Genomic DNA, 14,662 nt, shown 5'->3' with positions numbered 1-14,662 from the left:
ACCAGTGTCGTGTAGAAAAATATCAATTTTTTTACTTTCATTGGATACAGTACCAGCTCTTTTAAAATCAATTCTAAAAACATGAACAAATTTTTTTTGTGTTCACGTATTCATATATAGAACACCAATGACAACGATGGCACTTGTAACGAAGCTCGCGTATAACCTGTGCTAGTTGTACACTCGCAAGCATTTGGAATTGTTTTTACAGAACAGCCCTACTGTTGTCAAAACCTGCAGTCTTCAGAAATAGGATATTTGCGAACGACAGGTACGTTACGAGTACGTTCGTGTGTCGGACGAATATCGATAACTTCCGACGGCAGACCACATGTCATAGCATGAATGGTTGGATGAATTCTCATATATCTTACCGTAAAATGTGTACGTATGATACATATTGGAAATGTGTAGAGAATTCAAGTGAATATATATTATATATGTGATGAATGTTCGACGTAAATAGGAATATAATTGGTAATTCGTCTTAATACGTTTGATGTTAATAACGTTGTGAAGAATATGTACTGAAATATTCAAGGAAGACGGGCCTTTGTTTCTTTGTCATTCGATATGAAAAAATATTGTCTCAAAGTTATTTTCTATCTTTCTTTTTCTCGTTCTGTGAAATAGCTTATGATGTATTTTGGCATGCATACATGCATCAGTAATTAAAAATGGCACCTGTACGGTGTACAAGGATTCCAAAGAGATTTTAAATACTTGAATGAAAAATTAGAATTGTAAAGTTCCTAATCCACAAGGAAAGGATAACGCCACAGCAACGATAATCCTCTTAAACCAATAGGAACATCAATTTTTCATCGCGACCTCTCAATTTTTTGTTTATAAAAAAATCTCTTCAAAAAATGTAGTACTTAGCGTTAATTTTAATAAACTCGCTCCAAATCGTTCTGTAAGCTTTTAACGGGAAATTAGTGTTATAAAAACGGTTTTCATCGCAATAATTTTTTCGTCATTACAAAATATTTTTATCTAAAAATATTATTAGAATGCTACATTTATTTTATTTTTTAGCTTTAGAGTTAATTAAATACGGAATGTGGCAAAACGTGAATATGATTGTTCTATGTTGTTGTTGTTCTATGTTCTATGTTATAAATATTTCAGAGAATGCAGGATTTTGCGTCAGATTTTAGAAATGAATACATATAATATAATTTATATTGTTAAGAGATATGAATATGGCTTTTGGTAAAATATGTACCAGAATTAGATTGATCTAAACTTCATATAAGCCAAAGCATGCAACTCACTTCATTGTCAGACCTGACATAGTTTCGGACAAAATACAAACCAGCAACATATTGTAGACCCAGCTTCAGATAAACAGGAACATCAAATAATTAACAATATTTTATATGGTTTACAATATTTATTTTTACAGTTTTATTCACAATTATCCATTATTATATTTTATTATTTAAAGGCAGATTAACAATTCCCATGTCAAATGTAATAATATTCTATTTCTACTTTTATTTATAAAAATGTCAAACCAAAAAGTATTCATTACATTCATATAATTCTGTGACTGAGTATAGCTCAACAGCTAGAAGTTATATAACATTTAATGATTATTTATAAATATTATATTTAAAATACATATGTGATATACAGGTACGATTTTGAACACTAAATTTCCCCTTCGCAATCGCTCATTCGCTTTATCAGGTAAAACGTAACGCGTTACGCCTCCCCGTTAAAACAAACAAGAGCTACAAACGGCTGGTCCCCGCCATAAATCATGGAACCTCACACGACCATAATTCTACAATAGCGTAGAAAATTCAAAAGGCAAGAGGCACAAAAAGAAACGAGTGTATAATCATAAAACGGATTACAACGATGAAATATACCGAGGGTCTTATGATCCCACTCATCGGTTTTATTTTCACGTAGATTGTTTCAACCACTTTTAAACGTGACATTTCAAAGGTGCTGCTGCGTTTTTTGTCCACAACGTTGGCTTTTGTTCACAGCAAGTCAACGTTTTTTCTTTTATACTATGATGAAAGCTGATTTTGAATTTTTTGCATGTTAGATGATATTGAAAAAAAAACATAATAAATAGTAATATCATCCTGTTTAATTGTGTAGCATAAAATGGTCGATGCGCTTATTTATCCAGATAGTACAATAAATTAGAATGTCGTGAAAGGAACTTAATATTAATTGTCCATAAAGACGGAATATAAAAAACAAATAACAAGATACAAACATCTAATTAAATAATGATGATAATTTAATCTGAAAGTAATCTTTTTTTCCAATATTGTATTAGGGAAATATTCGCAAATATTGCGGAAGAAATATACTGAGAAATATGAAATAAAACATTTAAGCTTGACATTTCCGTCTATTTATGTAAAAAATACTTCGTATTTAATTTCAATCAAAATATTCGTCATTCGAGTAGGCTCATCAAAGTGCTTTTGAATCGTCATGTCACAGTGAATTAAAATTAAAGATACGTCAATGAAAGCAGTTACTAGTAAAATTATATTAAGAAATGCGAGACGGTGTGCTATACGTTTGTTATGTACGCTACTTTGACACTTTTCATATAAGATGCTTTTAGGGGTTAAGGTTGGATTATTTTAACACTAATCATTATCATTTAGTTCCTTAAACTATCCTTTTACAATTAGAAAAATGTCTAAGAAAGTAAAACTGAAAGACTATAGCGAAAAGAAATCATATTGACGACACATAAACATAATATATAGTCAGTCGAATAAATCTCGAAACATTTAGAAATCGATTACGTAATAAGAATCATATTTTCATACAATCCAACTGTAATATATTTTTTCAAGTCCCTCATCGCGTATTCCGGGAGGCACCTCGCTCGCCTTCAGTCGCAAAACGATGAGCCCTGCCCTTTGTCAATTTGCTACATCCCCTTAGTCTGGCGTCGCCCGAACAGCAGCGCCCTTAACGCGTCGACGTGACAGCACTGCCTTTTTAAACCCATGACCCCTTTCGCCTTTCTTCACTTTCTCTCGGATTGGTAACTTTAATCTTCTGATTGTTCCATTTTACTGATACAAAGTGAAATCTGAATGTAAAATGAGATTCTTGAAATACTAATCTTTCATTTGAAATACTTAAAAAATAACACAAGCTTAACATACCTACTATTTGTATGAAATATAAAACCAAAACTTAGATTTAATGATGTAAATTCTAGAGAAGAATATTTGTTAGAATCTAAAAGATCACTGATGTTTCTAGAAAATTCTAAACAAGAATCGTTCGCAATTACTCAAAACAATACGTGAATTCCACGTTGCGAGCGAATAAATATAAAAAGCCGGCCGCTATAAATCGGCAGAGCTTGTTTGTTGCTCACTTTTATCCGTCATCGCATCTGACGGCTTAGGGTGACTGATGTTTCAGGTATTAATATTTTTGGCAAAAACTTTTATTTATTTCCAATTATTGAAATCAAAGGTAACATTGCTTTATTGAGTAAAGCGAAAACTGTCATGTTGACATAACTAAGTTTTATTTTATCAGCATTTGTATTGAATCTAAATTTGCAATGTGATTATTAATAACGATATAATAAAGAAACTTTTCCACGAATATTTACAAAAGAGGTCTCTTATTGCAGAGTATTATCTTATTTGTAATCAAAATTTTTATTTTAAAATATTACTTTTACAAGCATTTTTGTTTTTCTAAGATTATTTCGATTGTAAAACTTCACTGGTGCGAAATATTGATACTACTGGTAGTATCAGATAAAAGTCAGCTTTTCCACCAATTATTTTACACAGATGTTATGTAGTTAAAAAATTACATGTTTTAAAATTTATTTATAAATATATAAGTATAGTCAAATATATAATTATAATAGCCTGTCATTGCACTGGGGAATCAAGTGAAGAGGACTGAGGTAACTGTTAGAGTAATCTGCGTCCTCCATATTGATCTCATCACCGGTTTCCATTATTCAACGTTCCTCGTTCGTCACGACGCCGTCTTATTTTATATTTGTTTATCAAATATGAGCCGCGTCGTTAGGTGAGATGCTCCAGGATAGCAAATTTAAACATAGCACCTCCTCGCTCCCTCGTGGCGTGTGATGTTTGATGAAAACGTCTTGTTTACTTGTTTGGACTATCTATTTTAAATTAAGTAATTATTTTGCATACATTTTTGCTTCTCTATCTATACATGGTGTTAGTAAAAATCTGTTTTGTTTATCTTGACACTATTTTTTTATCATTCTGACATCATTGATTTGATAATTTTTAACCGCAGAAATTTTTAACTTTGCCGTTTAGTAAATTCAAATCGTTTGTAAAAAATATATTGGTAGAAAAAGCATATTATTCGATACAAGATTCTATAGATGATAAAAAAGCGTGGAGTTAATACCTGTTGGCTTCCAAGCAGGATACATTAATTTAAATAATTGTATTTCATTAACATGACGTTGTATTTTTTAAATGTTAAAAAAGAGTAACTACTGAGTTTCTTGCCGGTTCTTCTCGGTAGAATTTACTTTCCGAACCGGTGGTAGCTTCACTTAATTGTAAAATGACGATTCAAAAATGCTTATAAAAGCCTCCTTGACTAAAGTTTATTTTGATTTTTGATTTTTTGATATTACAAGGATGATCCAGGCCCAGGATTGTTCATTATTCGCCCGTGAGGAATATTTATAAGAAAAGCTAAAATCCTTATTCTTTTTTTTAAATGACTTTTTTAAAGTCAATATAAAAAGTATACAATCAGGCAAAAATGTCACTCGATGGTAAATGTTGTAAGAAATATTTACCATTTCTTACGTGACTAATGTGAAAACAACCTTGGGAACTCAAATTTTATGTCCCCTGCACCTGTAGACATACTGGCCAGCTCACCCTTCAAGCCGGATCACAATAATACCAAGTATTACTGTTTATCGTTAAAATACATGATAAGTGAGTATTCCGTCAACTAAATACTTATTAGTAAAATATGAATTAATAATACTAATAATCAAACAAAATAGAAATTAATAATGAAAAACAAATAATACCGATTTTTGTTCGAACGCTGACATTGAATGTCAAGCGTTCGATTCAACCTTTTGCCTCCCAGATACCAAACCCTAAAAATCAGCGAGAAACGAAGCGCAAGTTGATTCGATCCCGTCACGAGTAGGCTCACACACAGCATTGTCAATTATCGGTATCCAGCTGTCGCTCGCAGGCCGTTATTTTCTCTTCAGCGAATAATGAATCAAAGCACACAGCGATCAAAGCATCACGTCAAATGTTATAATATTCACGAGAATATTGTAATATTCGGCAAATACTATAATATTCGATTGTTATTGTCCGTGACAGACGCGACTGTCACTCTTTCGGATTCGACTTTCGAATAAACATTCTATACTGTTATCGATTTAATAAAATTTCTTTGTTACGGTATTATGTTACTCTTCCGAGAAGAGGTTTTGCGCCTCGGAATGACGAAATGAATACAAAACATGAATAGAAATGGAACCCTGTCTCGTTATTACTTGACGATTTGATGAAATTGTGGTTATTTTTAGGAATATTATAATACCCACGAATATACGTAAACGAGCATTTATAATGTAAGCTAACGAACATCAATCATCAAACAAATTTACATTTTCTCTTAAGAGTACAAAATTTATACCAAAATTGTTAGCAAATAAAAACAGACGAACCGAGTCGATCCATTGGCGTGAATTTTGTTCAAAGATTGCGGGTTGAAAATTGAGTAAGTACCCATTTTATTGTGCATTTGTGATTACAGTGTTTGTATGAATTACTACCACCTTAAACCATAAGATACTTGAAATTAGTAGGAGTAATTTATTTAAGAGTATAATAGTTCACCCGTCGAAAGTGATAAAGTGAAAATAAAATATATCGCTAAGATTATGTATATTTCTGAAAACATTAACAAAGAAACGTCGTAAGTATTGAGTCAAATTAGAATTAATTTCCTTTTCTTTTCACCGTTATTAGAAGCTGAATTGCATTGAACTTTTGAAATCATGTTACGTTTTCGATAATACCGAAGCTAAACGTTTAATTGACCACAGTTTTAGAACTAGAATCCAATAACGGCGTGTCTAGCAACGAACTCACGGCTGCTCTCGTAGCACTCAACCTACTTGCGAAGCGCCCTCGAAGCGAGCCAGAGGCCCTATGATTCATGCCGGTAGCTTTCCGGATTGAGATTTATCGCCTTCGAAACATTTGCACGCCTTCACTCCGCAGGACTTCCTTGATACTCGTAATAAATGTGTGCTCCACTTTATTTATGACTTTAAAGACTGATAGCTTTGTTTGTTTTTAGATAGGCCTAAAGGCACGTACACATAAGCGGTATAAGTTTTATTTTAGTTTTAAATATTACAAGATGTAAATTTTCAATTTAAGAGTATTAAGAACTTTTACGCTTACAGGAGGTTGAACTGGTAGAATTCGTTATGTGAGGCAAAACATCGAAGTTAAGGTCATATAACGTCAGTGCCTCACGTAGGACGTAGAAGGGGTTGTAGACAACCTTTCTTTTTCTTATCTTTGAATCTTTGTTTGACATACGGTTTAATACAAAATAACTTAACATATTTTTTTTGTTTCAATTCCTATGGTCATTTAATTTATTTAATTTTTTATTATTTAATACATTATATAAACTTTTTTGCACAAGCGAATTCCTTGTCATATCTCTTTTTTATTTTTATTTATAAGAATAAACTATTAAAAAAATAGATATGACAAGGAATTCACTTATTATGTTTTAATAATAGTATGTCAAACAGTAAAATTTATAATAATTTCACTTTTGTTAAAAACTACTTTTCTTTATAATTATATGAATTTAAAAAAATGTATTTATAAGAAGAAGGATTTGTCGAGTAATCCGCCACGCAGCGCCATTGTTCGCTACGAATATACAGAACGCAGAGTTCTTTTCAAAACATTCAATTTTCATCACGTTGTATTATAGAACAATACAACAATTGTATTGCTTTTAGCAATAACTTACTTTTAGATCGAAAAAACAAACAAAATGTATTAAATTCACTACTCCCGACGTGAGACGTATCGAAAATGAAAGTACTTTCAGTGTTATAATAATTACTGTTTTTCCGTAGTTTTGCCACCGATAGACGTTAGTTAGTGCGTTCTTTTTTTACCATTTGAGGACTTTGGAAAAGTCCATTACAAACCATTATCTACGACTTGAACCGAAAATGACGGTCTTATAGAAGTAATCTGAGACTTCCTAGTCTCAGATTACTTCTATAAGCACACAATTTTCACTTTAGCCTATAGTAATATTAAAAAATATAATTTTTGCTTCGAAGTATATCACTTAAAATAAATAAATAAAACACATAAACATTGCCGGTGAATATTGACACATAGCCACCGAAGCGTAGCAGATAAGGATAGAGGAATAGGTATGCTTTAGATTATTCTCCCTTGATAAATAATAGATTTTTATAAAGAGGTGAGATTTAAGTCTTTCATGAGTTTTTTAATGCACAAAAATAATCTGATTTCGAGTTCGTAATCACAAATATCGAAAATAAACACAAGCACAATGTACGTTCCCAAGTCTTAGTATCCAATATATGAAATGGCACACATTCAAATCAACAAGCAAAAATGGAAATACCACATAAGTATATTTCAAGCGAGCAATAAAAGCTCGAAGATTAATAGACCAGACATTGATAAATAGGTTTTCGGGGCATCGGTGGTGTTCAGCAAAAAGTTGCTGAAAAATTGGTGCGTCTATATTACTAACACGTAGGAAAGCCGAAACTGGAAACAGTTCGTCGGACATACGCCCGTCACGTAAAGGTGTTTTGTCACGCTGCTCATCCCAAAAAAGCTAGGCATTAAAATGTATAAGGCGTTTCGGATGCGTGCTAACTTTTATTACGAAGAAACAAGAGTTGAGCGTTGGCATTTATTTTTTATGATCATGATCTTTGCGGCCGCTTTAACCTGTGTCGCCTCTCCCGAATACCATTCACGCGGTAATTGTTTCGCTGAGTTGTATTTTTTACAGAGTAATCATATTATTAAATTGGAATGAAATCATAGATTTTTGGTAATTATTATATTTATTAAGCAAACTGCCATAAAAAAGAGAGCAAAGTTAATGAATGCCTATCAAATAAGTGCACATTACAAAATATTAAATTACCGGTAGTGTTATTTAATACAACATAACTCTAATCATCCTCTTACTAATTATTTGGTAATAATTTATATTTTGAAAAATAAAATGAATATCAAATTTACGAAAATTCCCATAAAAAATAGGTTTACATAAATAAAATTGTTTCATTAGAAAATGTTAAATCGAAATTAAAGGAGTAAATAAGTCGAATGGTTTCGTTTACGTCGATACAATGCGTGCGATCATGGTCCTTATTTCGCGGTTATCAAGGACTAAAATACAAAAACATTTGATTTCGTTCATTTTACATTAATGGTCGCTATTCTAATGAGAGGATTTGGGCGCGGCTACCCGTTGTTACTTCGTCCTTGTTTATTAGGCATTTGGGTGTTATCTCAGAACAAAATGTTAACAGTCCTAGAGTATCAATGGTATGGTATTTAATTGGATGAAATCCGGATTACTGTAGCTCTGTAAGTATTATTTTACCAGCTGCTATGCTAAGTAGTCCCACCCCTCATTGAAGTTAGCTGTAAGAAATATTATTAAAGTTAAAAAAGTGAAAAAATGCCACCTAGCTTGGTATCAAGCACCACTATATATATATATGCTTAATTTGTGTTTATAATTCATCTCGTGCTCGGTGATGAAGGAAAACATCGTGAGGAAACCTGCATGTGTCTAATTTAATCGAAATTCTACCACATGTGCATACCATCAACTTGCATTGGAACAGCGTGGTGGAATATGTTCGAAACCCTCTTTTTAATGGGAAAGAAGGCCTTAACCCAGCAGTGGGAAATTTACGGGCTGTTACTTATTTTACTTTAATAGCTATGATGGATGATATGCCTCTTGTTTCTATTGATCCATTTCCTATTCACCCTTGAAATTGATGTAACAAAACTATGTATTGTTACTTAGTGGTGCACAGACGTGCTTACACAAAGACCTAAAACCAAATGAATTTGAAACAACATTTGAAGTAATTTAAAATATTCATACGGTCCAAGATAAAGCTTGACTAATTACAAAGCATTATTCGTATTAACATTCTTGTATCTAACATCCCTCTTCTGAAAGTGTAATCTAATTTTAATTCCTCAGATAATTTAATTTACAAACAAATTTTAAATTATATCAAACAAGTTATAATTCATTCACTGAATTACTACCTCATTAATGACGTAAAAATCGTGTCTTTTTATTCAAAGGAATATTTATAATAAGTTATTTTGGAACTTTGCACATATTTTTAAACATATTGGCATTTAATATGTATAAACCTAAGCACGGCTAAAACTAGCAATATGAAGAGCAAATAGATGAATGAAAAAGTCGTAATGGAAACTGTATGAGGTCAGGCATATGAAATTCCGCCATATTATGTGTATCGACTAAACCGCACTAGCAGCGCATTGCAATAAGCTCCAAGCTTCTCATCGAGTGGAAATCGAAACCTAAGCGAAGCAAAAAGTCAGAGATGTGCTATATTTTGTTACAAAACGCAAATATTAATTTAGGACGTATAACACGATTCGTATCACACGATAAACATAGGTTTGTTCTCTATTGCACACACATTTTATGAAATAATGATCCCCAAAGCTATTCATACGTCCGGGAGGTAATAAGTGGGCAAATAATAGTTCGTTCCGAGCCCGCTGGCTAACTACAATTGGGTACATTTGATTGACAAGCGCTAGCGGAAATTACCTGTGATTCTAAGGACATGTATTTGTTGCCTCGTTAGTGTAACCCGATGTTAAGTTATTCCTCTATTAACCCCTCCCTTATAAATAATTTACAGTGTTATGTATGCCAGTGTAACTACATACGCAAGGGACATAGCAGTTCAGTTCCTGAGGTTGGTAGCGCTTTGGTTACGTAAGTAATGGTTAAAATTTCATGTAGCGTCAATATCTAAGAATCGCGGTGACCACTTACTACTTATCTTTACGGAAGTGGTGAAGTGGAAGTTGTTGCCATAAACGTATGTAATAGATTACCTCTAATTTTGTGTCTCCATTACATGATGTGCTTAAAATCATATTCTATTTATTAATATATTCTAATATTTAAAGACAATGTTTCATTTGAAATATAGCTATTCTACGATAATAACCTGGTATACGTAGATGTATAAAATATAAATTTGATTTCATTAGACGCTTATCGTTTATCACTCGTAGGAACTAACCTCAGCCATTATATCGCTGCTAAATTATGTATGAAATAACCCTCAATCGATCCTGGCTCGCGCGGTCTCTATCACTATTCTAGTTAAACCGATTTCAGCGATTGGTCGCTCGTTTATTGTTCTATAATTGAAAAAATAAATTGTAATTAACGAATAAATTGTATATTGTTAAGGCTTTTTCTCAATGACTTCTGATTCTTTCTGCTTTCTTCGCCTCTTCGGATCATCGGTCTTCTCGAAGTTACAGTATCATTTGAACTCTTGATCGTCTGTTTTAATGGAGATGGTTTCTCGGATATGTGTAGCAAGCGCTGTCATTTCATACTCTAACTCTGGTTGAATAATTGGCAGAACTATTCCGTTGCAACAAAATATAAGGATTTTTAAAGTAAATCTTACACCATTGTATGTTGAGTGACATATTTTTTTGGATTAGTGTTGAATTCAATGGAACAAGAGGACTAGGTGACATGATATGCGTTTATGGGGCCCAGTACCATATGACAGGGTAGAACAGTAATCGAAGAACGAGCAAATACTGTCAAAAATACTGTCGAGTGAATAAAATTCTTCACCAAATTTTATATTTACGACATAAAACGTTCGACATTACTATTTCTAAATCAAAAATCATAAAGTATCGTTTATGTTTTCTTATCTGAAAGAAATAGTTAAGAAACAAGCAACAAAGAACATAAAATTCTTGTGACGAAACACCATCAGTTCATTATTACGTTGTACCGCGCGTGGTAACTGTGTCATGTTCTAAACTATTATTATAGTAACATGGAATTTACCTTTTCTTTAGTTATTTTGAACTTACTAAAATGTGAAGCTGCGCTTAGAATACTTGGAGGCAGGGATGCACTCAAAGACGAATTTCCTTTTGTCGTTCGTTTAGACGCACAAGTAATTATGGATCACGAGCAAAGTATAGTCGAGTATTACCAGATCTGCTCAGGTGCTGCGCTTACTTCTAAATGGATACTAACTGCAGCACATTGTTATTTCGATGATTTATCAATGTTCGCGAGATACAACAGCTACTTCCCGGACGATATGGGTAAACTAAGTCCTATACTAAAAACTTATATTCATCCGCAGTACACCACGCGTCGTATAGGGTCGAATCAAAATGATGTGGCTTTGTTTCAAAGTCAAAACATATTAGTTTCTCAATACGGTAAGATAAGCGCAGTCGATTACAAGACTTTAATAGGTCATAAAGTAATGATTCTTGGATTCGGAGGAACAAATGCAACAGCTACAGAAAAACCTTTACAGGTCTTGGATGGCATGATGAATGATTGTCTTGAAGATGAAAAAGATTTTGAAGACGTTCCGGCGACGATGATGTGTGTTGTCCCACCATGCGGGTTGGAAGCAACGATCTGTGGTGGTGATTCTGGTGGCCCGGTGGTGCACTCATCTGGAATTGTCGGTGTCAATTCAATGTCGGCTGATGACTGTAACGAATTTACTACCAACTTTAAAAAAACACCAGGGAGTTCAGTGAGCATGGTAGCAGTGATAAGCCACGAAATAGATTGGTTTGCGAATGTCATTTCCAAAGAAGGCAGCGATCGAACCAAATAACCCAGAGATGACCATATACCTAACAATTATAGATGAGAGATTTTTAGTCCATACAGATCAATGTTTTAGATAATATACAAAAATATAAATTGAATATGTATTGAATATAAATTCAAACTAATTTGTAACTTTGTCCATTTTGTTGTTATGACACTAGTTTTACTGTAAGGTACTTGATATCTTCAATTTATATGAATAGTAATAAAATTGTCTATTTTATAGAATTAAAAGTATTCTCGATAGAAGACTAAATTACATATATGTATAAATATATATAATACCGTATACAGTTTCTATTTCAACAATATATAATCTTATAAATAAATAAGTAAAAAATATTTTTGTCCAGCTTGCATCAAACGTGTACGAAATTTATCTCAATCGGTTGAGCTGAAACTGATTTAAAATTCAGTTGCTTTGGACCCACACAGCTCACTAACAAGCGAATTTAAAGACAAGCCAATAAAAGATTAAATTTTTAATGTAATCTAGTAAGCTTATTTTACAAACTACATATGTATGTTTATTTATCTACAATCAAGGAATAGAAAACATTAATTGAATTTATATAATTAATAATTAATTACTAATAATATCGAATAGTAGATTATTACTGCAATTGTGTATTAGCATGAAATAATATTATCAATATTACTTAGTATTGCTGGAATCATAGCACGAACACGATTATCCTTGTCTCGTGATATCTCTTCACGAACTTAAGCCTTCGAACTGAATACGCCTTGATCGCTATTTCTCTGAAGGGTAACCTCACTATGAATCCCTCAATGCGCATACAATATTGTGTTTCTGATATAACGAATAGAATTCGATATGCTTATAAACAGAAGATTGGTTTGTTGTTTGAAAGAAAAGTATATTCGCTAACCACATAGAGACAGCACTGTCGTTTAATGCTCAGATATTTAATGTCAATTTTGATACTGAAAATTATTTTTAGCAATGTAAAACATACCACCAAATAACTTTAATGTTTTTCTTATTGTCCATTTAGAAAACTATTTTACTCAAAATCCAAATCTTTGACTGGAATAGATATTTTCCTTAAATGTAAATGTAAATTACTTTAGAATCGAAATGGTTGAGTGATGCTATGTATATGTAATTCTGGCGCTAATTTCATGAACACTTTTCTTTTTGAAGACTAGATCTGGACCTTATACTCCACAGCACCGTTTCAACGTGGGTTCGAAGATATCCGTCATATCCACCTAGAGGTAGTTCTTTCACCTCTGAGCATGCGATACAAACTGTTATACATGTAGTCTATAATGTTACTTGTAATTTGATCTTCAACTTATAATTTATAAGAACAAATTTAATCGATCTTATGAAATTTTAAGTGCTATTATAGAAACAGAATTGTGGGCTAAGAAAGCCATTTGAGCCGTAATGTAATCTAAGTACAGTATTGTTATAGCAATTTCAATTAGCCTATTAGTGAAGTTTATTTTGTTTGCAACTGTATCCTGAGTAGATTGAAAACATTAAATGGAATTGCAATTTGTAACTAAGAACTAAGTAAATTATTTCAAACAATCACAATGATCTCTCCGCCTGTACCTATCGTTTTAATACGACTTATACGGCACTAAGTGATTATTTTTACTTAGTAAAATTTTGAGGTGTATTTAATTGGATGTATTGGATTTTCTTATGGAGCGTAATAAAACTCATCGAAGTAGTGTGACGTCAGCCCTGTCTTATGGACTTTATGAGGGATTATATATCACCATTCATCACGTGCGCCACTTACATTAGAGTGCCTCAGACTGTAGAGCCTCTGAGGGCATCCCGCTCACTGTAATGTGATTAGCCTCTTAACATACCTCATATAAAGCCTTTTACTGGGACCTCATTATTATAAGCCATTGTTTATTTAGAGCCTCCGCAATAAAAAAATTCAAATATCATTATAATATATACCTTTTATATTCGTTTGTCTACAAATTACATACTTATAGTCAATTTAATAAAAGTCTACAAAAATCAAGTGATATTTATCAAAAGAAAAAAATGGAGTAGGCATCGTTCTCATGCTAGATTTCACATTTTAATATCAATACAACCCTCTGAAAAATCCTCGATGTAAGATGAAAAGGTATGCTATGAAAAAAGTTCTGAATATTATCTATCTGTGTCTTTAAATTAATCGCAAATGCTGCAATAATGACGGTTTATTTGCCTTTTGCCAACAATAATTTGTTTTTTTATTAGTCATGTAAGATACGCAAGTAGAGATGCAATTTAGATTATAATTCGATAAGATTAAAATAACTATAAAGCTATTACACGTTCAGAATGTCGATTATGCCGAAAACAATCTATAAGAATTGACAAAATGTATATACAATGCTTATTATTTGACAGAGTTTTATTATAACAATATTTATATTTTAGACATTATGCCTTATAGCTCAGAATTGTTGCTAAAAGTATTATTATTTTCCTATATTCTAAGTGTATACATACTAATGATTAATGACATTTAATGAAGAGCTCTTCTTTAAATATGTAATATGTCAACGATTCATGTAAAACCCTAACATCATATTCAAGATTCATGTTCCGTGTTGTGTAAATGCAATAACGTCACCAACAATTTACGAACATCGATCAAAGACAACACGCAATGAAGGGAACATA

General features: G+C 32.3%; 2 protein-coding genes across 2 annotated transcripts in view; one reads left to right on the top strand and one right to left on the bottom strand.

Annotated features, from left to right (window-relative positions):
- The window catches only part of LOC124531254 (nephrin), a 410,712-nt gene that overhangs the window by 141,263 nt on the left and 254,787 nt on the right, over positions 1–14,662 (bottom strand). The gene's annotated exons all lie outside the window — the stretch shown is intronic.
- LOC124531255 (serine protease 1-like) lies at positions 11,147–12,125 on the top strand. Its single transcript, XM_047105757.1, has one exon. It carries the CDS (start codon positions 11,186–11,188, stop codon positions 11,993–11,995), a length of 810 nt encoding a protein of 269 aa, XP_046961713.1. The 5' UTR covers positions 11,147–11,185; the 3' UTR covers positions 11,996–12,125.

The sequence above is a fragment of the Vanessa cardui genome, chromosome 7 (assembly GCF_905220365.1).
Source record: "Vanessa cardui chromosome 7, ilVanCard2.1, whole genome shotgun sequence".
NCBI classification, from domain to species: domain Eukaryota; kingdom Metazoa; phylum Arthropoda; class Insecta; order Lepidoptera; family Nymphalidae; genus Vanessa; species Vanessa cardui.
Note: the sequence above shows the minus strand (reverse complement) of the source record. Positions and strands in the feature narration are given on the sequence as shown.

Bases quoted from the DNA above. Each gene is read 5' to 3' on its own strand.
- LOC124531255 (XM_047105757.1), top strand. From the start codon at position 11,186: ATGGAATTTACCTTTTCTTTAGTTATTTTGAACTTACTAAAATGTGAA.